Source organism: Furipterus horrens, unplaced genomic scaffold (assembly GCF_987537825.1).
Source record: "Furipterus horrens unplaced genomic scaffold, mFurHor1.1.pri manual_scaffold_10, whole genome shotgun sequence".
Lineage (NCBI taxonomy): Eukaryota > Metazoa > Chordata > Mammalia > Chiroptera > Furipteridae > Furipterus > Furipterus horrens.
Window position 1 is genome coordinate 50,520,931 of NW_028327180.1, and position 27,556 is coordinate 50,548,486.

At 53.0% G+C, this 27,556-nt stretch overlaps 1 protein-coding gene across 1 annotated transcript in view; it reads right to left on the reverse strand.

Annotated features, from left to right (window-relative positions):
- Nucleotides 1-366: 366 nt before the first annotated feature.
- The window catches only part of GFRA2 (GDNF family receptor alpha 2), a 79,491-nt gene continuing 52,301 nt past the window's right edge, over nucleotides 367-27,556 (reverse strand). The window contains exons 5-9 of the mRNA XM_090290082.1: nucleotides 14,270-14,379; nucleotides 13,396-13,536; nucleotides 11,351-11,523; nucleotides 2,444-2,497; nucleotides 367-1,682 (exon numbers count right to left, since the gene is read on the reverse strand). Of these exons, the coding sequence (XP_090146208.1) occupies nucleotides 1,554-1,682; nucleotides 2,444-2,497; nucleotides 11,351-11,523; nucleotides 13,396-13,536; nucleotides 14,270-14,379 (607 nt within the window). The 3' untranslated portion in view covers nucleotides 367-1,553. The remainder of the gene's footprint in view (nucleotides 1,683-2,443; nucleotides 2,498-11,350; nucleotides 11,524-13,395; nucleotides 13,537-14,269; nucleotides 14,380-27,556) is intronic.

Sequence of the window (27,556 nt, forward strand, 5' to 3'; positions counted from 1 at the left end):
TAAGACTAACAATCACCTGCAGGGCCGCCCAGGCATCCTTGAGACAAAAACATACCCAAAGTGTAACACCGAGTTGTGCCTCCACCTCCATCCTCACAGCCACTTCTGTTCCCTTCCAGATTGGGACCAACCACCAAAGGGCACCGGCACTGATCGGGAAGGGGACAGACAGGTGAGTGGCCCAGCAGACTCAGCACCCTCAGACCCACCCAGTACATCACCATCTCTGGACGGGAGCTTCATCACCCACACCGAGCACACAGGATGGACGGCCCACCAGGAGTCGCAGGCAAGCAGCCGCGGTGCGACACAGGGCCAGGAACCGAGCAGGGGAGAAGGCACACAGGAGCGAGGCCGAGAACAAGCTGCTTCCGAGGACATTTATTGGAACCTGGGCCAGCGCGAGTAGGATCAGGAGCCCCCTTCCACGGCCCAGCAGCCGACAGGCCAGGACACAGGGAGCCCATCTCCTTTGATCCCATTATAGACAATGTTATAAAAAAAATAAATTTTACAATAATACATTTTGCTCATCTGCTGGGGTATTATTTTGATAGGTTTGTTTCTTTAAAAAAGGAAAGAAAGGGAAAACCACACAACATATGTATATGATGTGTATATACATATATGTTGAGAAGGGAAACATGTGTACATACAGTTGGTGTACATCTCAGAAATGAGTGAAGACAAGGTAGAGGAGGGGCAGAGAGGACTGCAGAGACCAGAGCGCAGGGTGGTGGAAGTCCCACCATGGCCTTTTCTGCCCCTCTAAGCAGCCCCTCTCTCCAAAGAGACCACCAAAAGAATCATTCCTCTTTGATTTCAAACTTCCTGCCACCAAGGAGAAAGAAGCAGCCTTGAAATGGTGCCCAAGTTTTGCTCCCTCCACCCCGGGGGGTCTCCTGAGCCCCTGGAGCTGCCCAGCTGCCCAAGCTACCACTGGGGGAGGGGGACCTCCATGTCACAGCCCTCCACAAGTCAGAAGCGGACCTGCCCAGTCCACAGAGGGAAGGCAAAATAAACTCTACCCTTGTAACCAAGTGGAGGTGTTACAGGTGCCCAGCTGGACCCCAGGGACCAGCCTCGATGCTCTGCCACCTGACACCCCCTACCAGCCCCTGGCAAGTCCCCAGAGTGTGCAACTTGAGAAGAGCAGTGGCCCCTGCCCTGCCCCAGAGCACAACAGGCAGGGCCACAAGTCCCTTGGGCCGCAGGGTCCCGTCTTCATTTTTTCCAGCAACAGCGTCCAGAAAGGAAAACACTGGGAGAAAGTGCAGGGCATGGCTAGACCCTCATGCCCTCCCCGGTGCTGGAGTGCCCCTGCCAGGGCACCTCTGGGCGGCTCTCAGGCTGCCCGCCTGCTGTCCGTTTGGTTTAGAAAAACTTCTCCAGAGAGGAGACCTGGGAGTAGACAGGTTCAGAGATAAGGTGGGAAAAAAATTTTTTTTGCAAGGTGTGTGTATATGCGTGTGTGTATGTGTGTGTTTCCATGTCATCAGGCGGGTGCTCTCATCCACAAAGCTTCAGAAGTTCCCAGATGCGGTGCCTGAAGCCTACAAGGCCAGCTTCAACATCAGGAAGGAGGCAGCAGTCAAGGCGGCCGATGGGCTGGCTCTGCAGGGGCCTGAGTTAAGTCTGATCACCTTGTTACTCCCTGGGACAATGTCGGTGGTGAGCTGAAGCTGGGGCAGAAAGGGAAACAGAAAGAAGCAGAGAACAGGAGAGACAAACCAACCAAATGAGACAGCAGGGCTGGGAGCACACAAAGGAAAGGACTCCCCACGCCCCTGCCCTCCCGGCCTGCCCACAGGGACCCACCTTGGCGCTCTTGCTTGGAGGCAGAGCCAGGCTTCCAGGGAGCTGGGCTGAGCCCCCACGCTGGGGAAGGCAGGGCCATAGTCCCCAGAACAACCTCACTGACACAACCCAGTGAGGAAAAGGCCTGCAGATGCAGGCCAGGGAGGAAGGAGTGCTATAAAGATCTCAAGAAGACGCTCCCAGGACCTACAAGGACCTTCTTGAGAGGAGAGGAGCCAGAAGCTGTTTTTCCTGTTTCTAAATGTGGTCGACTCCCTCCTCCTCCAGGAAGCATCCCCTGCCTATCTTTGACTGCGCTCTCCTCTTCCTGGAGAAGTTTACGTGGCCTTTCTTCTCATCTAACTTTCAGAGAGACTACGTATGTCTGTCTTCAAGAGCCAGGAAGGCTTGGAGGGCCCCTGCTCAGAGGAGCCCCTCGTGCCTCTCCCAGAGAGACAGCCGCGGACCCTGGCTGCAGCCTCTGCGCCAGCCCCCCAGCTGAGTGCACATACACTGAGGTCCAGGGCAGACCAGGAGCTCAGCTGGCCCCGCCCGCAATGGGATCTGAGGACTCTGGGTCTGAGGCTCAGCCAGAAACAGCCTCCTGTGGCCAGTGCCCTGCGCCACCGCACTCTGCCCCACTCACCTCTGGGAGACACAGGTTTAGCTCCTTGGAGCTGTTGGCCTTCAGCCCCTGCTCCTGTGGGAGAGAAGGCGCTAGTAAGGGCAGGCTGCGTCTCCAGCCGAGCTCTGTCCTGTCGCTCCGATGAGGCCCCACATTCCACAGCCCTGCCACCCACTGTTGGGGTCATGAAGCACAGGGCACATGTGCAGAGCACTGACTCTCCCACAGCACAAGACCCTGCCCCACTGATACCCTCGGCAAATAGGTCCTGTCTTCTCTGCACTCCTGAAGGAGAGAGTTCTGACTCTGCTCTCCAACCTACAGCATCTTAGAGTGATAAGCCACTCACAGGTCTCTCTGCCATACCCAGCGCTCCTCTCAACAAGGCAAAGACCAGGTCTTCCTCTCCTCACACTGAGCAGTGTCTGGCCCATAACAGCAGCTGAGTAAATGTCTTTCTAGATGCACGGAAGAATGAATGCATGAGTGCATGCATACATGCCACAGATCAGAACTGGCATCTGATGCCAGCTCCAGGAAGACCACAAGTCCTCATTTGGGTTCATTGGGAAGAGATCTGTGATTGATTAGTGATGTCGGCTACTGGTACATGTTAGGTGGACATCTGGCCACAGGGCTGAGTGTTAGCCTTTCCATCTAAACAGACATGTGGCACCTGGAGCTCTGTGATCAAGATGAGGAGTGAGAAAGGAAAGCTGGCGTGGTGACCACTCAGGGTTCTGTACCCCTGGCATGTGCACTTGGATGCAGGACCGGAGGGTGTGCATGAAGGACAGGCCTTTGTTACCATTATCGTAAGTAATCCATGGGAACCAGCTGGAGGATGTGCTGTTTCTATCCTGGCTTCAAATGGCTTGGTTCTCAAGGCACCTGTGGGGAATCTCTGGCCACCAGAAGCAACCAGGAAGCCCAAGAAATGATGCTTCAATCACTGCTCTTGGCCAGAAGTATCACTAACCCCTCGGACAGCACAGGCAATCTACCACCCGGGGCATCTGGTCAGCTCCACAAGCCCCAGCTGTCACACTGAGGTCCAGCCAAGAGCAGAGTCACTGCCGATGGCAACATGACCACGGTGACGAGGAGCACAGAGGGAGTGGAACTAGGGACCAGACCCAGAGGACCCTGCTCAAGACCACATCACCAGCGATCCCAGGTGCCAAGACTCAGCCCATCCAAACCACCACCCCATATCCCTGGGAAAGGGTATGTGCTCCAAGGCCCTCTGGCCCCAAGGACTAGATTCTACTGCCCAGGACCAAGTGCAGCTCCAGCCAGAGCTGTGGGAGGCCGCTGCCAGAAGCACCCACACGCCCCGACCCAGAGACTGTGCTGTCACCACTGTCTTCTATGTGGCTGCCCCCAACCTTCACCTTCACTTGGCTGCTTCCCTGAGCAGCTCCCAGCCCTGCTTTTCCTGGCCTCCTTTCCCGCTCTGCTGGTCCAGGTGTGGCAGCTACGTCTCCCCCTGCGGGCCCTCCCCACTGCACTCACTAAATCAGAACCTTGTGCCATCAGCCACCGGATCAACGTCCTTACCCCCTGTTCACCGACACAGCTCCATTTTGTTTTATATATTGAAGTGATGCACAAAATTGTTTTTAACAAAGTCTACTGCATAAAAATAAACAAGGTCTGAGAAAACAACTCAATTAGATGGTCTCCAGGTCTGGCCATACCACCTTCTATGACACGGTCACAGAGGAAGGATGGTGGCAAAGGCAAGGTTTATCCTTCTAGAAATCTCTCTCAGAGAAAGTTGGAAGGAAATTAACATCTTCTTCTGCTTCCTTGCCCACATCTGTCTGCACTCCCAAGCCGGGTGTGGCATCCCAGAGGCTTGCTGGTCTGGCCCAGGTGCTGGGACCAAGTCCACAGTGGGTCATTATCTATGGGAAAACTGGCTGGAGCTGGCCAGCTCTGTCCTGCGTCCCAGCCGCTATTCCTGGCCCCATCCCCAAATCTCCGTGCTCTTAGTCACCTCCCTCCTACACATACCCATCCCCAATAATGCACAACTCCTCCCCTCTTCACTCCCCTACTTCAACCCCTCCTTTCTCATCCACTACCCTGATCTAACAGGCCGCCCAGTCTCTCCCCTGCCAACCAATCTCCAGCAGCTGTCAGATACCTTCCCGAATCCCAGTTCCCATCCTCTCATCATGATACTCCCTGTTCAGAGGCTTTCAGCGGCCTCTCAGCACTCACCACTTGAAGCTGCTCATCAGGCTTCACTCCCACCCCACACCCACCTTCCATATCAGTACTCTGCGCTGGCCCCAACCCACCCCTGCTGTCCCTCAGACCTGGAGCAGCAGCGAGTTCTGCTCGGCAGAGGGCCAGGCGCTCTATGCCACTCTGCCTGTGCACACAGACAATGTGTAAACAACTGGGTGTGGTGTTATTCCAATAAAACACCATTTATCCAAAAGGCAGCCACCCCGATTAGGCCAGCCCGCCCCCTACTCAACCTGCTCTTGCTGTCCTGACTCCCTGCCTTTGCTCCACTTGCCCCTCTGCCTGGGGCGCTCCCACATCTCCACGTGGCCAACTATCCCCTCTGCCAGGCCTAGCAGTAGGGTGTACCTTTGCTCCCACAGCCAGCCCAGAGCAGCCCTCCCTCCTCTGCATCTCACAGCACGTGACCAGTTCTCTTTGTGCACCATTCACTTCCTCCCCATGATTAGCTGAGGATGTCCACCCCACCGGTATGGAACCAAGGTATGGGCCTAGTGAGTTTGTCAGCCTCAGTGCTAGAATACAGTGACACACAGAAGGAATTTATGTTGAGTAAATGCATGAGTGCACAGCTGTAGGAATAAATGAATGACTATGAGGGAGAGCTGGAGGGAGGGAAGGAAAGAAGGAACGCACAGTCTTTCGAAGCTTTGAAACAAGCCTTTTATAAATCAGAAACATGTGCCTAATAGACATACAGACACAGGACAGAGGTCCCATCCTGACATCCACAGGCCTGTGCAGTAGGTAAGAGGCCCATCAGGGAACAATCAGGGTGAGGAGGAAATGGGGTGGGTGGCTGCTGAGTCCATGCAGTGTGTGGTGAGGGGGCAGTCAACAACCCCTCCAAACACATTTTAACTTCCCCAGATGTGTGGGCAGTATTAAGGGCAAAAGCACAAACTGACTGATGGAGACATGCAAAACAAAGATTATGTTGCTGCTGCCCTTTAGCACAGGGAAGGGTGAGACTCTTGTTGATCTGATGGGCCTGTAACTGGGCCAGAGCAATCCACAGGGAGTGCCAGGGCCACTGGGAACAAACCAGGGCCAGGGAAGGCGCTTAGCATTGCCAGTCTTCCCCCACCCACAATGCACCACCCTGGACCAGGCCCACCAGATGACTAGAGGGCCATCTAACCAACCTTCCTGCATTCTCAGTAGAAAGACTTCACCTATTGTACACTCACGACACACAGAGGGCATCAGTGAGGGAGGAAAGCAGAATAAAGAGCTGCTTGCAAGCAATAGAACAGACCGTTTTCTAGACTGGAAAGCAGGAAGTTCCAGTAGAGCAAATGAAATGGGGACTCTGGGTTCTTTCCCTCCTTGTACGGAGCACTGCTCCATGCCAAGCATCATGCACTTGGCTATCCAGGGCTACACAGGGGGTGAGATGCCACCAGCCTTCCAGGAATGCTCGCCTGGGAGCCACAAGCAGAGTGCACGGTGACGGGGCCCAGATGACACAAAGCAGGAGGCAGCTTTCCCTGAGCAGATCGAGGAGACCACCCCATGAGGTGACATCCAGGCAAAGAGATGTGGAAGAGAAGGGAAGGAGAGGCACTTGGCTCAGAGGGACTGACCAGTGCACACTTGGCCAGGCTTTGGGCATTGGGATGGCCTCTCAGGGCTTCAGAAACCAAGGACCTTGGATGAGGGTACAAGACTGGCCGTCTCCTACAGATTCCCTGCTGTAGGGGAAATTCACATGGTGGGTGGGTGGGTGGATGGGGGTGGTGGTGGTGGTGTGTGTGTGTGTGTGTGTGTGTGCATGTGTAGAGAAGAGAAAGAGGCCATTCTGCAGATTCTGTCATGATGTCCCCCAAGTTCCAGAGAGTCCTGTTTGAGCAGGGTTACACAGTTACTCCGCCAGGAGTGGAGGCACCAGTGAGCAGGACTGGAGTCAGCACCAGGATGCCCCAGGACAGGGCCAACTCAGGGGCCCAGCTCCTGGCTCTTCTATGGAGACCCACCCAGTCTGCTCAGCAGCTCCCTCAGGAGGATCAGAATTCTTTCAGCCCCAGAAAACTCCCACTGCGGGGAGTACCTAGAGAGGGGGGCAGGCGTAGGGAAGCAGGCAGCATAGTGCTGCCAGAAGGAAACTGTCCCACAAGTGGGGACTGGGGACAAGTTACTGTCTTCACCGGGCTCCTGTCCTTTGGGGTTTAAGAAGGAGATCTCAGAGCACTGTGTGGTCCTGACACCCACTCACTTAAGTGGGGTCCCCAGCCGGCTGCCATCTCTGGGTCAGTAAAGGGTCCCTAAGGCTTCTCCAAGGGTCCAGGTCTATGGATGGGAAGGAGGACTGGGGTGTCTGCAGGGCACATCCTCCCCAACTCCCTGCCACTCTGAACTCAGCTTCCTGTCCCTACCTTCCCTCAGGGAGTCCCTCTGGAGCCATGGATGTCAGCCCTCCCAAGGGCCCCACAATGGCCACCATGGAGCCCTTCCAAGCCAAGAAGCTGAAGGAGGGGGTGTGGGCTGGGGAAGGGCCAAACCACCCACACAGCCTCCCACCAAGGTGAGGGCACTATTCACTGGCACCCCCACACCTGACGGGCAGCAGGAGGTGCTCATTATAAAGGCTGTCACTGATGCCCTTGCCAGGTGGCTCAGTTGGTTGGAGCATCACCCCATGCACCAAAACGTTGCAGGTTCAATTCCAGGTCAGGGCACATACCTAGGTTGTGGGTTTGATCCCTGGTTGGGGTTCGAATGGGAGCAAATGATGGACGTTTCTCTCTCACATCCATGTTTCTCTCCTCCTCTCCCTCTAAAATCAGTCAATACTCATATATCATCAGGTAAGGATAAAAAATAAAAAAGATTGTCATTTAAACCTCTGACGATCTGCTTCTCTCCCTTTCCTCCTGGGATGCTGTCTCTAGTTGTCCTTCCCAGAGGCATGGGATCAAGAAACCCCACGTGGAGGCTCACAGGGCCAGGCCTTGGGGAGCCCCCAGAATTCATAGCACCAACAATCATGTTCCTCAGTTTACCAGGCACTGTCCTGTCCATCACCTTGCATATGGACCGGGCATTAACTCCACTGGAATCCAACCACAGGTGAGACAAGCCCCCAGACGGGGAGGCTGTGGAAATGCAGGCTGGGGTGAAAAGAAACCAGGCAACAACTTAGCAAACTTCTAAGGTAAAATGGGGGGAAAGGAGTTGCAGTCCTCAGGCACCGAGGGGGCTGCAGTGGGGCAGGAGGCCATGGCTCTGAACTCTCCACACCCTCGGTGGGTCACAGTGGGATCCACCTGCTGAGTCAGCATCTCCATGGGTGAGCTGTCCGCTGGGCTCGGGGGTAGGGCGACACAGAGAGGTTGATGGTGCCAGAGGGACAGGTGGACCACGCCAGTGCATGGTCTCCCGACAGGTGGCCCAGCCCCAACTGGCCAAGCTGCCCACCACTCTAGCATGAAACTGAGCTGACGACTGTCTGTGCGGTAGGCCCCTGAGTACCTGCCAGACCCCACTCAAGCACGCTCAATGTAATAAGGAGCTTCCCAAGGGGGACATGGGCACCTCAGCCCAAATCAGGAAGGACAACAACCTGATGGCGGATGGGCCCCCACTGAGCCAGACGTGCACGCACACGGAAGTCAGCCGTGACCACGCAGGGGAGCCCACCGGGCAGGAAGGGGTAGGCTCCACAACCAGGGCAGCGCCAGCACCAGCCCTGTGGTGCAGTGGGTGTCCGGGGAACCAAGTGCTTCCGTCGGGCCCTGTCCCTGCTCAGTCCTCATCCTGACACGGGTCTTTCCAGTTTGCCTGAGGTTATAATTGACCATCAAAAGTTGCCTAGGACTTCCGGCCAAGATAGAGGCATAGACAGACATGCTGCATCTCCCTCCACAACTAAGAAGGAATACAACTACCTCAAAACTAGAAACAACCAGAAGTTCCAGAAAATCAAACTGCATGGAAGTCCAACAAACAAAGATATAAAGAAGAAATACTCATCCAGACAGGTAGGAGGGGCGGAACCGGGGCAGAGAGGACACGGTGTGGTGGCGGCAGCAGCAGTGGCTGCAGCAGGCTGGCGGAAAGCGCAGCTACACGTTTTAAAAAGTCAGGAGGGACACCTGGGGAGTGTTCCCAACTCCTCACCAGAGCAGCTCACTGTCCCAGCTCCGGGGAAAATCAAGCCTCATTGCTTCTGATTGTGCAAACCAGCGGGGGTTGGGACGGAGGCAGAAACTACCAGTCTCTCATCAGAGTCTGCTTGTCTAAAGGGCCCCCACAGACCTAGAACATCCGCAGACCCACCCACTCTGGGAATGACAGCAGGACAGCAGCTAGAGGGGCACCAGTCCGGTGCAGAAGTGGAAGAAGTGCCTGGAAAAGGGGCGCGTGCTGGGCAAGCAGCATTGTTCCTTCTCAGACCCCTCCCCCACACACAGCGCCACAACATGGCAAAACAGGTCGCCTGTTACTGACGAATTCCTAAGGCTCCGCCCCTTACAACGTAGTAGGAGTGACAGCTCTCCCTGGGACACGGAAGCAAACAAACACAGGAGACTTCTGGCCAAGATGGAGGCCTAGACTGACACGCTCCATCTCCCTCCACAACTAAGAAGAAATACAACTACCGCAAAACCAGAAATAACCAGAAGTTCCAGAAAATAAATGGAAGTCCAACGTATGAAGTTATAAAGAAGTGGTGCTCATCTGGACAGGCAGGAGGGGCAAAGCCGGGGAGGAGAGGTCAAGCTGTGCTGTCCACGGCAGCAACAGCGATGGAGGAAGGACAGCGGCAAGCACAGACACCCGTGTTTAGGGGGAGGCGAGAAGCACCTGGGGAGCACCCTCAGCTGCAGACCACACCCATCAGCTTGGGATTCCAAAGCTGGGGAAGGCACAACCTCTACTGCTTTGGACTGTGAGGCCCGGAACGGGTGGGGACAGAGGAGGAGGCTCCCTGTCTCTCAGTGGAGAGTGAACGGCAGGAATCCATCTTGGACCCCCAGCCCCGCAGAAAACACCACAGTGTGGTGAGATGGGCCACCTGGTTGTGACGAGTGCATGGGGCTCCGCCCCCTATAGTGTGGGAGGTGTGACAGCCCTGCCCAGGAAGCAAGGTAAACACAAAATGGTTAGGATGGCACAGATCATGATAGAGATCCCAGTGACACAGCTGACCAGACAGCAAATATCTAATCTAACAAAGCAGCAGATAGAAAATCTTTCTGATGATCAGTTCAGAACTTTGGTTATAAAAATACTACAATAATTAATAAATGTTACAAGAGTGAATTGTTGTGCGTACTCACAACTATAAGCCTCCTTTTGCCCACCCCTGTGTATTTTAGTTTTACAGCTGTGAAATACCACAAGCCAATCAACATATCCAACACATCACACCTTTACCATCTTTACCGTGTGTGTGTGTGTGTGTGTGTGTGTGTGTGTGTGTGTGTGTGGTGAGAACACCTAAAGTCCAAGGTCTACTCTCTTAAGCAAATTCCAAGTACACAATAGAATACTGGCAACTACAGCCACATGCTGTACACCAGCTCTCCAGAACTCATTCCTCTTGCGTGACTGAAACTCCATAGAAAACGCTTGCCCAAAGCTGATCCCACAGGCCCATGTGCCATTCAGACTGGTATCATCACTGCCTGACACACAGCCAGGCCTTGCTCCCTTACCTCCCACACCTACGCTCAGGCTGTGCTCCCAACCCCCTGCACCTGTTTGGATATTCCCATCTCTAATGCTGCCTGAAACACCCCCCTAGGACACCCCACCGCCACCTCCTGTCCCTCCCTCCTCTGCTCTCCCTGGAAGTCTGCATTCAGTCCCATGTTAGACTCTGTTCCAGGTATGTGTGTGTGTGTGTGAGTGGGTGTGATGTATGTGAGTGTGTCACTGAGTGTGTGTCACTGAAGGTGAGTGTGTCTGACTAGCACCAGCCTCCTAAGCCAAGAATGCACGGCAGCTCCTGTGTGAGGCATGAGAGCATGTCGGCAGAGGGAGAGACTGAGTGGGGAGCCCTGCCATGTGCCCCCAGAGTGCCGCCTGTGTCCCCTGCCGTGGCACAGACCGCAGTCCATGCCTCCCACTTGTTAAGTCATCTGGCCTTGGATGACACTACAAGGACCACAGAACCCAGGCCCTAGCATCCCCCATAAGAACTGGCACACACTGGGCAAATAACACATGTCAGAGGGATGGACAGAGAAATGATCATCACAGTCTCAGAGTCAGATGAAGGTGAAATCTGATGCCACATCTAACTAGCCGGGACCTCTGGGGCATGTTGCCTGAGCCTTCTGGGTCAGTCCTCTGTGTAAAGTAAGAACGCCAGCACCTCACTGGAAGAGAATTCAATGGAGTAGGCAGAGTCCACTGGCACATACTTGGGAAGCAGCAGGTGGCTCACGCACAGTGGCCATGCCACTCCTCCTGTACCCCATGCCACCTAGTACCAGCCTGTCATAGAGCAGGACCCGGACACTTGCCCGCTGAAAGCCTCAGAATGAAGACGTGGGAAACCAGTCCCCATCAGCTGCCCCCTGCCTCTTGGGTCCTGACTAAGGGAGGACCCTGCGCACCCCCATTTGCTAACTTCCCAATCCCCGTCTGACATCACGGTGCTCCCCTGGGCCCTCAGCCTGCCGTAGCTCATTCCCCAGCTGCAGAGCCACATCCCCTCACCTGGACTGACGTGCAGGTGGTGATGATGCTGGTTCCCAGGCTGGTGCTATCGCTGAGATCTTCCGGCAAAGAAGGTGTTTTCTCCACCCTCAGGGCCGGCGTGGCTGGGAATGAGGGATTTTTAGGGGACAGGTTCACATCTGTGCCATTGCCGAAGGCCTGGATGGCGTTCCCTGTGGAGAGAGAGAGCAGGTAGATGCGGAGAAATCAGGGCCCACCTCCACCCCTCCTGCACCTTGCCATCTCAGCCCTGTGTTCCCTGTGAGGACAGAGTGTAGCGTGTCCAGACTTCTCTGTGCTGAGTCCCCTTCAGATACAGGGCCTCACATGTCAAGAAGAAAATGACAAGAGGGAGGCTGAAAGGACAAGACATGGGAATACAGGGAAATGTGGGTGATGAGGACGACAGGGTGCTGCCAGCATGGGAAGCCTGGCAGGAGGACTGGGCCGTGCCCAGGGCAGCAAGCATCCCCTTCTTAGTGGCCTTCAGGGCTGCAGACCACCCCCTTCAGAAGCTCCCCACCCCCAGCCCCTAGGCACAAGTTCTCCTAGTTCCTTCACCACCTCAGCTGCTTTGGGTCCCCATCACTGGCACCCCACAGGCCCCAGGCTCAGCACACCTCCCTGGTGGTCTCACCAGCACCTACACCATCAGTTGGCACTAGTTCACTGAGGACTAAGTTAATGGAGCCTCCTGGACAAAACTCGGGCTCTAAGACTTGACCCTGTCACCAAATGCCTAAAGAAATGTCTACCTCCGTGTTCTCAAATTCATCACGTCCGCTCCTGAACTGGGCATCACTCCCATCCATTTCCACACTGTCTTTTCCAGGTCTCCCGTCTGGAAGTGTCACCTCTTCTTGCCCAGGCACCCCCAGGATGCCTCCCTAAGTATCCTCCTGCCGTCATGTGAGCCCACCTCCTGAAGATCTCTCCACTTCATCTCTCCCTCCGCCCTCCCTGACACTGTCCTGGTTCATAGTTGTCATTGTCCTCTCCCATGACAGCCACTACTCTCTCCGAGTGGACCCGCTGTGGGTCACTGGTCATAATGGCATCCCTACCCCCACTCCCTCCACACCAGCCCAGAGAGAGGCCATCTGACATGCAGATCTGACCCCAGCACCTGGTGGTGACCCTCTGCAGTGGTCCACACCACCATCCCAACACCAGTGGGGACCATAGGACCCCCTTCAGGGGGAGGACTCTCCTCCTGTCCAGACACTTATAGGCATTCTCATGCTCTGAAGCAAGGATCAGTGGTCTGCACTTCTCCCAACTCCCTCTGCCCTCCTGCCCCTTCAGCTGACCAATGCCACCATCCCTCAAAGGGCCAGCCTCTGAGAAGCCTCCAGGGGCTTAGTTGGGCATCCCTCCCTGGGCTCCTGAAGAGCCCTGTGCAGAACCCTATGCCAGCAGGGTCACCCCAGACTGCGACCACAAAAACCCGGGTCAGGCTACAAGCTGTCCATGACAGACACTGTGACCTGTATCTCTGAATGCCCAGTGCCACAGAGAAAGGCAGCGCGGACCGGCGGCCAGGAGGAAGAATGGGGAGAAGGGAAGCGGGAGGAGACCTGTAGGTGGGTGGGTGTGGCAAAGGGTCAGCCTGAAGAGATGAAGGCAGACACAGCCTGTGGCTCACCTTGCTCTCTAGCATTTGGATCAGGAGTTTGGTGACTTAGAAAAACGAGTCACTGATTCCAACAGGGCCCTTAAAAGCAATCCCTACAGAGACAGACAGTAAGGCCTTCACCACAGAGCTGTACCCAAAGCAGCCTGCTGAAGTTGTCAGCATAACAAACCCAAAACCTTCAGTCTTGACATGACACAGGCGCGAAGCCTCCCACAGTAAACTGAGGACGGCCCACCAACAGCTCTGGAGTGACTCTCCAAGAGCCCAGCCAAGGCTTCCACAGGGAACACCCAGATCACTGGCTGTCCCCGGGAGGAAGAAGGAAACGGCCCAGGCAGCCCTCCAGGGCCCCTCTGGGGCAAAGGGCTGGGAGGGGGTTCTGGGGCGGGGCTGACACTGCAGGACTCACGAAGGCAGGGGTTCTCGGTGAAGTCCCTGAGGAACTTCTCACACTCCTCCTCCATGTTCCCACTCCCACGACAGCTGCACCAGGGGGACACCACGATGCCAGTGGGGCTGGAGTCCACATAGTTGGGCGTCATGTCGAACCCTGAGAGGGAGAAAGGGGGGCAAAGAAGAGGGGAGCAGTGAGATCTTCTCATTGGGCTCCCAGACCCCAGGCACCACAGACAAGAGCTTTGGGGACTCTCCCTCCCTCACATCTGCCCCAAACGCACATACATTCCAACTCGCAATCCAAACTCTGAGTGTTATTGTTCTAGGGAGTCATGGGGGTCAGCAGGAGGCAGAAGGCATCAGCACAGAGGAAAGACCTGAGTGGCGAGGAGACACCAGCAGCCCCACCCCCACCCCCCGGAGCACGGGCCTTGCTTTCTCCTGGGCCACCAAGCAGAGTGTGTTCTGGAGTGAATGTGACGAGGCTCACATCCTGGACTTGGATCCCAATGCCAACATTTATGAGCTGGGCAAATCTGTGCCAGTTACTTCCCTTCTCTAAGCCTCAGCTTCCCTGTCTATAAAATGGGCAATCCCAGCACCTCCCTAGCAAGTGCTGTTATAACAATTACATGGTTGTGTGAACCGCTTAGCATGGTACTTAGACAGTCCAACACGAAGTCAATGTTCCTTGTTCTTCTTATTTCGAAAGCCTTATGAGGTTCCTGGGACCCCTCTTACCTGCTGAAGAGCCACACTCGCCTCTGGTTTCCCATGGCAGCATTCTGAATCTGCCCCAGGGAAAGGCGAGCTCAGGCTGTCCACCCATGGGCCCGCAGCTGGGCACTGGGAGTCACTGTGCACCCAGTCACCCAGGGGTGGCTTACCAATCATGCCAGCATAGGCACCCAGACACGCCTGGTAATTGTCGGCTGGGCAGCTGGTGAGCATCTGGTAGGAGGCGCGACAGTTGGCATGGAAGTCCGCCAGCCGGGACCTAGGGTTGGGAGAAGACCCGTGGAGAAAAGAGATTACCGTGGCTCCCTTCCCACCTCCTCTGCAACAGGGGGATTCCTCCCCCAGCTTCCTGGGGTGGAGGAAGCAAGGGAGAAGGGAGAAGGAAGATGGGACGCCAAGCCGTGGGGCTCAGCTGGGCGCTCCTAGGGGACAGGACTCCAGAGAGCCAGGGACCCAGTTCAGCATGGTCTACTCTGCATTTTCAGTCAGGGGAACAGAGAACCCATGATGGGTTTGCCAGGAGCACCCAGGACCGAGGCAGGAAAGCTGGGTACCTCTTTCAGTGTGGCCGCACTCCTGCTGCCCTGCACAGGCCTCTCCAAATATCTCTCCTTCCATGCAGAACAGATGCATCTAAGGCCCAAGGAGCCTGCCCCTGGAGGTACGCGATTCCCACTGGGGTGAGACACCCTGAGAGTGCTCCTGACCGATCTGTTCTTCATCAAACCAGAGCAGTTACCGAATGGGGTGAGCCATGCCTGCCTCCCTCCTTCAACAGGTACACAAGAGGAGTAGGCACAGAGAAGTGGCATCCGTCACCCCTATCTTCCCTCTCTACCTACACATCTTGTCCCCAGCACTGTGCCTGCCATTGGCAAGTACAAATGAGACAGCTGTCCCTGTGTCTGAGAGAAGAAAAAAATACCTGCCCACCCTGCCAAGGTGGATCTGGGTCCCATTCAAGGCAGCGTGAACACATCAGGGACAGAACTCCCTCACTGCTCCCTCACCACCAGATTCCAGGGCCACCCTGCTGGACCCCAGGGCATCATGACCTTCCTGCCCCAACATCACTTTCCATGCCATGCTGAGGACACAGGAGGAGGGGCACAGGCCTCCTTCCCCAGACCCTGGGTGACCAACAGGGAAGGGCCGGCTTGCTCCTCCAAGGCTGTGACCTACTTCCTTGAGAGCATGCACATAGCTCTATTCAGAGCACCAACGGAGGGGGATGCAGGCCCAAGACCAGCAGACGGCCGAGGGGAAGCTGCTCGGCCTTCTGTTCCTCCATTCCTCCACTCTCAGTGTCAAGGCAGCCTTGGCAGGTGAGAGTGACAAATGGAGCCATTTAGGAGGATGTCCCATCCAAGTCACCAGGGGGCCTTTGATGCGCAGGTTCTCTCCAGCCCTCAAGGCACACTGACGTCCACTGCAGCCAGAGACCTCTGTCTACATCAAGCCCGTGACACGCTCAATTCCAACCATGACATCTACCAGCCGTGTGACTGCTCCCAGACCAGCCCTGGCAGGTGCAGTCCCCAAAGCCAATGTTAACCTTTACACAGCACACAGTGAGCCGGCTGGGGATTTTATGCCACCTCTCGGCCAGGTGCCACTCTTCCCTGCAGATTCCCTAAGGCCACCTGCTTCTTGGGTTCTGCTCTCACTGCCAAGACAGACTTTCCTGAATCAGACCCATCACTTTGCAGATTTCTTCCTTCAAAAGCCCCCAAATGAGAGATGGCATAGAAGAAAGCACAAGAAACGGAGAGATGAAAAGAGACCAAAAAAGAGAAAAACAGAGCCAGCAAGAGAACCAATATGAACACAAGCCAAGTCCATCTCGCTGGGATCAAGTGAAGATGGCCAATGAGCTCAGGGCAACAGGTGGATCTGTCCAAAAACACAAGCCCTCTTTGGGCTTCTTTCATCAGCAGTGTAGCCTATTCAACCACAGGAAAGCAGCAGGAGGGGCGGACCGAGACACACCTGACACCCATTTTGGCTAAATAGTTGCCAGATTAAATACAGGACATCCATTTAATTTAAATTTCAGATAAGCACTAATACACCTTTTTAGTATACGTGTGTCCTATGCCATATCTGGAACACATTCACATTAACCAGTTTTCCTTTGTTTACCTGTAACTCAAATTTAACTGTGTATCCTGTATTCTTACTTGTTAGATCCAGCGACCCTGTTTGAAGGGCAGATGGGCTCCTGCGAAGGCAAGTGCATGTGTGAAAACCAACCCCCACAAGCACAAATCATTCAGACTGGGTGGGGGATACATGGACTTCCTATAGGTCAGTGGTTCTCAAAGTGTGGCCCAAAGACTAAAGCCTCAGCTTCATTTGGAACCTTGGTAGAGATGCAAATTCTGGGGCCCCAGCCCATACCTAGTAGATCTGACATTCCAGAGCAGGGCCCAGCAATCTGTGCTTAACCAGCCCTCCAGGTGACTAGAGACAATGAGACGATGCTTCAGGCCATCGCTCATGGTTACATGGCAAAGAGTACTCATGTTTACACCCCCCCACAAACACACGCACACACACACCTATCCCACAAAGACACAGTACCACTTGGACACACGCCTCTCAGTTCCACACTTTGGTCTTAGTCAAGGGAGAGTACAGGTACCAGTTATCAATGAGGTGTTCCCTTGATCCTGATTATAAAACCTTCCCAAACATACATACTTTCTCACATCTGTCTGGCTTCATATAAAATTGGGGTGAACTGCTCCCACAGGACCCCAAACATTCCAGTGCTGGCTAGTGCATAGCTTTTCGGTCTGAAGTTATTGTCAACTTCCAAAAGTTCCCATTTTTTAGGAAACCAATAGGTTTCTACTGGTTGGAGAAGTGGAGAAAGAGGAGAGAGAGCTAATGTTTGCTGAGGACCCACTATGTGCCAGACACTGTTCTCTAATTTAATTCTCTGAACAACCCATAAACCAGACAGGTCCCATGGTATGGACAGGGTAGCTCCAAGAGGCAGGACACACCTGGAACAGGCACCTGCCAGTGAGAACAGGGTCCTGTCTCTGGCTCCGCTGCCATGAGCCACCATGGCTAACAATGCTTCCAGGTAGCCACCAGGACTGCTTCTCACAAACCAATATTTCATAGAGACAAAAAAGAAGAGCAAATTACTCAAAACAGGTTTCACAGACCATTTATGGGAACGCAGAGAAAATGGCTTCCAGAAGCCCATGTGCCTCTGGAATGGCTTTCTGGGGTCCCCTCCTGCAGCACAGGGCCTCGTGACGCGGATTCAATGTTATGTGACACTGAGGAAGGGAACAGTGGATTTCACCCACATGGCTGCTGTGGGACGCCTACTGAGCTCACCATGGGCAGTCTGCTCCTCCATCCTCTCCTGCCTCCTCCAGGACACTGCCACCACCTGCTTCCTCACATCAGGCACCCACTGGGCCTCCTTCCCTCCTGTGCAATCTGAAGTTGCACACTGGGCACTTACTTGTTCTGCCCAGAAAGGCTGCTCCCATGGGGGTGGGTTGGGGACATCCTGCTCCAGCCAGGCTGTCAACCACAGCACCCCACCCTCCTGGGCCACAGGAGGACACACAACCCAGGCACAGACAACCACGCAGTTCCTTTCCTGGCCACTGTGACTGGGCCAGGGACAAGAAAGTAACACAAGCTGGGCCAAACGGGGCCTTTCCCTGAGGTCTTGCTAACAGCAGGCGTGGAGAACATTCTTCTTCTCTCTGGTTATGAGACACCACCGACGTGAGCCCAGATGAACTGGGACCACAGTCCCAGCCTCACAGTACAATAAAAATAAGTAGCTACACTGAAGAGAGAAGCAGAAATAAGAGGCATGCATGACAGAGAGCTAGACAGACCTCTTTGGATTTCAGTCCTGGAATACTCTCCTGCTCCTTCCTATATTTTATGGGGAACCAATAAATTCCTTTTATTTGTATTTTTTTTATTTAATCTTTATTGTATTTTTTCCATTACCATTTAGTGCCCTTGTACCCCTGCCCCCCAGCAATCACCACACTGTTGTCCGTGTCCATGAGTCCTTTGTCCTTTTTGCTCAGTCCCTCCACCCCCTCCCCTCCCCCACCACCCCTAAGCTGTCATCCTGCTCTCCACCTTTGGGTCTGTCCTCATTTTCCTTGTTAGTTCAGTTTGTTCATTACTTTCCACAGAAGTGAAATCATATGGTATTTGTCTTTCTGACTGACTTACTTCACTTAGCAAAATGTTCTCCAGGTTCATCCACACTGGAATACTCTCCTGCCCCTTTCTATATTTTACTGCGAACCAATAAATTCCTTTTTAATTTTTATTAAGCTAAGTGGGTCTCTGTCACTTAAACCAGGAAAAAATGACTACTATTTAGCCTCATTCTCTGATCTGATATGATCTTCTCTGTCCAAGTTCAAAGCAATCAGGAAAGGTGTACACTGGAAAGGACACAGACAACCAAAGCCGAGGCCCACAAAGAGACTGATGAATGCATGCAAAGAGCCAAAAGGACGGGAGCACTTCAGTGGGGGCAACATGAAAAATGAATGATGGGAACTTCCGGCCAAGATGGAGGCCTAGACAGACACACTGCATCTCCCTCCACAACTAAGAAGGAATACAACTATCTCAAAACTAGAGATGACCAGAAGTTCCAGGATATCAAACTGCATGGAAGTCCAACAAACAAAGATATAAAGAAGAAATACTCATCCAAACAGGTAGAAGGGGCAGAGCTGGAGCGGAGAGGACATGGTGTGGTGGTGGCAGCAGCAGTGGCAGCGGCAGGCCAGTGGAAGTGCCGTTACACATTTTAAAAAGTCAGGAGGGACACCTGGGGAGCATTCCCAGCTCCTGACCAGACCCCTCAAATCACAGTCCCAGCACCAGGGAAAATCAAGCCTCATTGCTTCTGACTGTGCAAACCTGTGGGGGTTGGGGCAAAGGAAGAAACTGCCAATCTCTCAGCAGAGTCCGCTTGTTTAAAGGGCCCACACAGTCCTAGATCGTCCGCAGACGCACCCACTCTGGGAACGAGAGGCAGGGCAACAGCTTGAGTGGCATCAGTAAAGTGCGAGAAGTGCCTGGAAAAGGGGCAAGTGCTGAGCAAGCGGCATTGTTCCCGCTCTGACCCCTCCACCACACACAGCACCACAATGAGGTGAAACAGGTTGCCCTGTACTGACAAATACCTAAGGCTCCGCCCCCTATAACATAAGAGGTGCAACAGCCCTTGCCCAAATCACAGAGGCAAACACAGAAAGATGAGGAGACAGAGAAGTACGACCCAGAAGCAGGGGCAGATCAAGGTCCCAGTGGCACAACGAAGCAATGCGCAGAGAGCACACCTAATGGATCAGGTGATAGATAACTTAACAGATGCACAGTTTAAGGCATTGGTGATTAGGATGCTCACAACTCTAACAACAAAGATTAAACAGGACGGGGAAAGGATGAAGGCTATCATGGCTGAAATGAAGGAAAATCCATATGAAACAAGTGGTGAAGGAAAGGAAACCAGGGTTCAAATCAACAAACTGGAACATAATGAAGAAACAAACAGAGCCAGTACAGAAGAAGGGAATAAGAATTAGAAAAAATGAGGAGAGGATTAGGAACCTCTGGGACAGCTATAAACGTGCCAACATCAGAATCATAGGGTTGCCAGAAGGTGAAGAGGGAGAGCAAGAAATTGAAAAATTATGTGAAAATATAATGAAGGAAAACTTCCCTCATTTGGGGAAGGAAATGGACATACGGGTCCAGGAAGCACAGAGAGTCCCAAACAAACTAGACCCAGGGAGGGCTACATCAAGACATATCATGATCAAAATGCCAAAGGTTAAGGATAAAGAGAGAATCTTAAAAGCAGCAAGAGAGAAGAGGAGAATTACTTACAAAGGCGTACTCATAAGACTGTCAGCTTATTTCTCAAAAGAAACTTTGCAGGCAAGAAGGGACTGGCAGGAATATTCAAAGTGATGAAAAGCAAGGACCTACAACCATGATTACTCTATCCAGCAAAGCTATCATTCAGAATAGAAGAGCAGATAAAGTGCTTCCCAGACAAGGTAAAGCTGAAGGAGTTCATCATCACCAAGCCATTATTATATGAAATGTTAAAGGGACTTATTTAAGAAAAACGATATCAAAACTATGAACATTAAAATGAAAACAGTATCACAACTATCAACAACGGAAGCTAGGGAATGGAACAAAGGTAAACTAAGCAGACCATTAGAGTGGAAACAAAATCATAGGTAAGGGGAGCATGTGGGGGGAGGGCAGCTGGGAGAGGGAAGGCGGAAGAGGAAGAGGAGGAAGGGGGAGAGGGGGGGAAATGGTGCAGGAATTAAGAAACAAGGTAGGAGGGTGGGGAATAGACAGGGAGGTGTTGAAAAGAGCTTTATGCACAACCCATAGACATGAACTAAGGGTGGGGGACTACTGTAGGGAGGGGGGTTGCTGGGTGGAGGGGAGCAAAGGGAAGAGAAATTGGGACAACTATAACAGCATAATCAATAAAACATAAAGAAAAAAAAAGAACTCAAAAAGGAGTGTAATGTGGTACCTAGAACAGGCAAATTTAGAGACAGGAAGTATAATAGAAGTTACCAGAGATCGGAAGAAGGAAAATGAGGAGTTACTGTTTGATGAATACTGTTTCAGTTAGGGATGATTAAAAAGTTCTGGAAATAAAATTTTTTTAAAAAGAAAATGAATGATGGTAAAATTCGGGAAGGAAGACGCGCCCGGCCTTGGGTTCCTCCCCCAGCTCAACTAGAGAGAAATGGCTCAGATAATCCACAGAAACTTACGTCGCTATGAAAAAAAGACAAGTATGGACACTGCACCAAAATATAAAAATTCAAACGAGAAATCATGTTGAGAGATAAGAAGCAGGAGACAGTACCATTTCTGCACCCTGGCTACAAACAGGGGAGAATGGTGAGCACAGCAACTGACAAGATCCAGAAGTAAGTTTCAAAAGATGCTAATACAAAGCTGCTTCAAGACTGTAGTTTTTTTCCTTAAGTGAAATTGAACAGGGCCTATTATAAACAATGATGTTTCTAAGCCTTCAGTTAGAGAAAAATGTTACTGGTTCCGAAAGCATTAGCAAATTCAATGGCCCCTCTGTCCAAGACAAAGAGGCTGCGAGAGAAAAGCTACCAGCTCAGAGAATGGGTTGCTCATTCTGGGGCAGCTCCGCTTACTAGGATTTGGCAGGCTGGAGGCAGAGCTTGACACCACGCTGGGAAATGCAGACTGAACCATTCTGGACTTAACCAAGACCTACCTCAGGGCAGGCTGCTTGCTGCCTGTAGAAATGTTTGACCTCCACTCACAGAAGACCCTGAATTCTTCAAGAACCCTTCCCCTCCGCCCCTCCACAGAAGCACTCCCAGTCTTGAGGTGCAATCTCTGACATCATGTCACGCTGACTGGGTCAGTAAGCCTCCCCAGCCCTTGTTGCCTCATCTGCAAAATGAAGGCAGTAGCAGTACTGAGCTCAGGCAGTCGTGGCGAGGACTGAATGAGCCATCCAATAAGCAAGTGAGCATGAGCACCTGGGCTGTGGCGGTGCACGTCAACGCTCGCTGCCTCTGCTCCTGAGGTGAGGGGCACCGCTCAGCCCTCCCAAGCGTGGGACACTATGGAGAAGGCACAAGCGCTTGCTCTTCATGACAAGGGGACATGCTACGTCTGATCTACGGACAAGCACTTCCTGCATGTGTACAGCGTCACGCAAGTGCTTCCACTGACACCACCGCATTCTACTTCGACAGCGAGCCTCTGAGGTCGGCATCCCTGCCCTGTTCTACAGACAAGGAAAAGAGGCCCAGAGAGGTTAATAATCTCACTGACCACCACAGCAGCAAGGCCAGAACTTAGCTCCAGATCTCAGCTCCAGAGCCAGTGGTCTTCCCGGCCATTGTGCTGCGCCTGCCTGGCCCTTTCCCCACCACATCTTTCCAGGGGGGTGCCACCTTCCACTTTGTCCCCCTCTTTCCCATCCAGTCAAGAGCTCACCCAGTACCCGCTCTCTGCTATGGGGGCCACGACAGCACCCATAGGAAATGCCCTGCAGGAGTGTGGTTTGAGCCAGTGGACCCCAGCTGACCAGAGCAATCCATTAGACCCAGGCCCCCATCAAGTCTGACACACCAGCCACAGTGGCCAACCCAAGCCTGCTTTGGGGAAGGATCAGGAGGGTCTGGATGGCGCAGAAGTCAACCTAAACCCCCTGGATCACCCACCAAGGCCCATGGAAGGCAGCCAAGACCACTTTCTCCTCCTGGACACCACCACTGGGTACTCCTTCATGTCCTCTGAAAACCCAGACATGGGAGCAGGGACCCTTTTCTCCATTTCTCCCCCATCCCTTCATCTCTGTTCTGAACCTATTATTACCTGGCAAGAGGAGAAAAGAATTAAATGTATGCATCATTTGATTTTAATTGAAGGACTGTTCTATTTCATTGAACTGCTAAGTAAGCCGAACAAGAGATTGTGTTTACATAAGCAAACCCCAAGTCACTATAGACTTGCTGTCACATTAAGTCAATACTTATGAGGGCTCTCTATTTAATTATTCAGTAAGGATTGACTTATTATTGTGTTAAGAGTGTGGTTAGCCTTGAGCTAGGTAGCCAGCCAGCCGAAAGATTTCTTTCAACTTTCTCTGAATGCTGATACGGTTCTTGCTGGTGGTGTGGCATTAGGTTTCTCCCCTCCTTCCCTGCTGCTGCAGATCAAGAGCTCCAGGTCCACCACCTCAAGTCAGGTGGTCCTTTGGGGTCCCAGGGGTGGCAAGGTCCCAGCTGCCAGTGGTCGGCCTCTCCCGTGGTCTTCCTAACCCCGATAATTAGTCCCGAAACTCTGACACCTGGGCTCTCATTAGCTCAGTTTTCCCGTTCTTAGGTCTAGCTGTTCTGACCTCATGGTTCCTGTTCCGATCTCCCACTCAAAAACCCATCCCCTCTCCACCTTTGTTATTCCCAGCACTTCCCCTCCCTTCAGCCCCCAGGGAATAATGTTTCTCAGCCTTCCAAATCCTTCCAAACCCTATTATTCTAAGACAAATGGTTACAGATATTCAGATACAATCTTACATCAAATCACATTTCCTAAACATTGGGGGGCGGGACACAGAGGTGGGCGCTTAGCCTAAACGGCAGACCTACAAGAGGCCCAGTAATGACAGGCCAAGTCCCAGCTGCCAGACCACCCCATTCGAACCCCAGCCCAGCGATTACAGGGCTACAGTCCTGGGCCCGTTACTTGCCCTCTGGGAGCTTCCCATCCACAACAGTGGTCTGGTCGTCTCTGGCAAGGGCAACCAAGAGCCCGCACAGCACCTCGGACCGTGCCCACACGCTACTCTGGTGACTACAGCCCACTGACACCCCAGAGCAAGACCCCCTGGGCCTCAACGGCCCATCCTGTGCCACCCTGAGCCCACCTGCCAATGGCTCCCTGCTGATCTCTATCCAGCACTCGTCCTCACACTCCTCCCCCTCTCTCTCACCCCAAACCCTGCCGAAGTATCAAACCACACACGTTCCTTATCCCTCGGGGCTACTGCCAGGAATTTCTGCCCCCAACCATGTCCTCTTTAAAACCTCTTCCAGTTCTCCCTTCCAACCCCACTTCTGGTGCCAACCCTTCCAGAAAACCTTCTCTGAAGCCACGTCCCAACTCCGAACATACTTCACAAAGTCCAGTTATTGCACTTGCACCACTATCCATAGCATAACTTATATTTTTCATCTCTGTTTCTCGCAACTGGGAGAAGCCATTGTTCAGAACAAAAGCCATTTTATTTACGTTGAGTCTTCAGTGCCAAGAGTAGTGCTTTGACACCAAACAGAACTCAGTAGCCATTGGAAGGAAGGAGAAAGGAAGAGTTGGAAGAAAGAATGGATGGGTGGGTGAGTGGGTGGCTGGATGGACGGACAGACATATGGACAGTCAGATGAACAGATGAATGGATAAATGGGTGGATGGGTGAGGACCACATATGAAGGCACAGAAGAGTTTCCTCTAAGCAGGAGGAGAGTCAAGAACTGTCCTAACACAGCCCCTTGAAAAAGAAAATTACAATCAGGTTTCCAGCTGGAAGACAGCAAAATACATCAATGTTGCATTAACCTGGCACTAAGATCGCCCAGCCCCCACAAGGCCCTCTGCAGGTCTGTCTTCCTCCCCTCCTCAGATCTGCCTGGTGGTTGGGAACTTGGAAAAGTATCTCTGCTATCTCTGGTAATAGCCATTCACTAAAGGAGGCCCCAGGGGCCTGCAAGAATTAACACACATCCTTAAGCACCACACTTAGGATGAAGGCATGCCTTGAGGACTACAGAGGAGATTCAGTGGCCCCTGTGGAGCAGGCTGGGTAAACTGTCCATTCTCAAACAGGCCAAGAGCAGAGAGAACCAAGGGCAGGTGGTCAAAACTCCCACTGCTTGCCAGCCATGAACGCTGGAAATGTGCACTTTTCAGTGCCTGACTCTGGCTCTGACACCTGCACAGAGGAGTGTTTAGAAGGAACCCACATGTGCAGAATGACCAGTGAACCCCCATGCGCAAAGTGACAATTGAGCCCACATGCACAGGGTGACCGGTGAGCCCACGTGCATGTGCAGGTGTGGTAGAGCAGAGGAGGGAGGAGCCTGCTCACTCCACCCCAGACCCCCCAGGAAGCAGGAAGGACCAGGTGCGGCTGGGGTCTGCCCTCAGAGCACTGAGCAAACACACCCTCAGGCCCCTCTGCCTCTATTCCAGGCCTCCTGGAACGGAGAGGTCGAGTAGACAAATATTCCTCCTATCAAATATCTGGGCAGCTATGCCACCGCTAGGAGTCTTTCTCATTATATAGACTAATGAGAACACTGTGCTTCTCTGCAGCAATTCATCAAGGCAACATCCATTATAGATGACATTTTCCCTGAACTAACAAAGGCTGGGAGGCTGAGGAAAGTGGTTAAAAGGAAATATTTAGCTGATTCCAGAGACCGTTCCAAAATTAATGACCCACCCCTGCTGACCAGTGCTCCCTCTGTGCTTCCACCTCCCATGTGGACCCTGCCACTAGGGTGGCAGGCTGGGGAAGGGGAGCAGTGTTGGCTCCCAGGGACACGCTCCCTTAGCAGGAGAGCAAAGTTGTAAGCAGCAGCAGCATCGAAGCACATAAGACCAGATTATTTGTGGGCCCAACTTGCTGAGGCAAGATGAAAAATACAGCAAACTGCAGCTGCTGAACTCAGCTTTTTTTCTCTTTCTTCCTTCTTTCTCCTTCGCTGAGGTTAGTGTTTCACAAAAAGGGCTTTAAGAAAGTAAAATCTATAAACTGGGGGGTTTCAACCTGTCAGCATAGGTTAAGCGCACAGAAGCGGTGTCCAGGGAGCAAAGAACACAGCCTACTGTCTCACTTACGAGGAAGACGCCCGTTCACGCGAGTTCCCAGGTATATGCCCATGTGAGGGCCCTGCCACCCTGATAGGCACAGTGCCACACAGCTGCTGAGATAAAGGGTCCACAGTCCCTTCAAGCACAGGCCCATCCCCATGAATCTTGCATGGGTTCTTCCTGTTTCTACTCTCCAACTCCGAAGCAAACAACAACTTTAGGTATCCCTTTAAAATCAGAGGGCCGGGAGCCATGTCCGGTGGGTGCCGCACCAGCACTGAGCACAAGAAGGTACAATCCTGCCTAGGCCCAGCTTCCACCAGTGCTTTCCATGGGTAGTGAGCTGGATAGAACTCAGAGGGGACATGGCAACCCACTCAGGGACAGCAGCTGGTCACTGGGTCCTACTGGATCAGTTGTTAGCCCTCTGAAAACCTCTGCTATGAAGCAATGAAACATCAGAACCTGGAGCTTCTGAGGAGTTGAACTGGAGCCTCTGGCTTCAACTGAGAAGAAGATAACATGTGCAAGCAGACCATTCCCCTGAGGCAGGAACAGGACGGTGACTCTCATACAACATGCTGCCAGGAATGAGAAGACTCTTAGCTGATCAAGCATTTGAATGCATTTATCTTAGAACGAGCAGATTCTGAGGCTTGGTAAAGTTCCTTGCTGTTTCTATTGAGTCTCTCACACATGCCCTGCAGCGCTCTGCCAAGAAGTACAAGGTGCAGAGGGAAGGAATGCCTGGGTGGAAACTGAGACACAAGAGTGGGCAGACCCAGGGAGAGAGGGAAAACCATTGTGTCCGGCGGTGTGACAGAGAGCAGGAAGGGGATCCAGCCATGGGAAAGTATCAATGAGTGGGTTCCTGAGGCAGAATCCAGAGTCCGATGCAAAGGACAGAAGACTTTCCAGGGCCCCCGGGCTCCAGCTTGAGCAGAAGGAAGCCCCCGAGGGATCTGCTGTGTACTGTTTGTCCCCCAAAAATTCCTATGTCGAAACTTGATCCCCAACGTGTAGGTATTAAGAGGTAAGGCCTTCGGGAACTGACTAGGTCATGTGAGTGGAGCTCTCGTGATGGGATGAGGGCCCTTAGAAAAGAGACCCCCAAGTGTCGCTGGTTTGATTCCCAGTCAGGGTACATGACTAGGTTGCACGTCAGTTCCCCAGTTGGGGGCTCGTGAGAGGCAACCACACAGTGATGAAAAAAAAAAAAAAAAAAAAAAGAGACCCCTCAGAGCTCCCTTCCCCTTCCCACCATGAGACAGCCATCCATGAACCAGGAAGGTAACAAATGTGCTGGCGCCTTCATCTTGGACTTCCAGCCACCAAACTGTAAGAAATGCATTTCTGCTGTGTATAAGCCTCCCAGTCTATGGTCTTCCATCATGGCAGACCCAATGGACTGAGACACAGCCTCCCACCAGCCTCCATTGCCTCCAGTTGGGGTAAGGGCTCCCCAGGGCCACTGGGAAAGCTTTAAGCTCCCCAAGGGAATTTGAAGGTCCCCTTCCCAGTAGGCTAGAAAGCAAGTTGGCCATCACACCACTGGGTGCCCAGCACTTCCTGTACAACAAACTCCTGTTCCTTAGCCCTGCCCCTATGGTATTATTTCTGGGCACATGGCAGGAGGCAGCATGTCAGCCAAGGCGGAACCACTCAGTAGCTGACAAGGCCCAGTGGAGGAAGTCAGATGGGGCAGAAGAAAGGAAGGCTGGTAGGGCACCGCAGGTGGAAAGCCGGAAACCATGGCCCAGGCCCACCAGGAAACAAGAGGGCCCGTGGACATCAGGGCCTACTAGAAGAGATCCGCAAGAGGACTACAGCCCGATAGGCACTCAGCTGGAAGGGGGAAAGCTGATCAGACTGCTGACATCTGACCCCAGCACCCAAGGAGCAGTCCTACTGCCCAGGAAGATAACCCAGTGGACGGGAGGTCTTTCACAGGGGCCAGGTATTTCATGCATTCCTTCTTGCTGCCCCTTGGCCTACTGGATGTGTACTGGTGTCCTTAT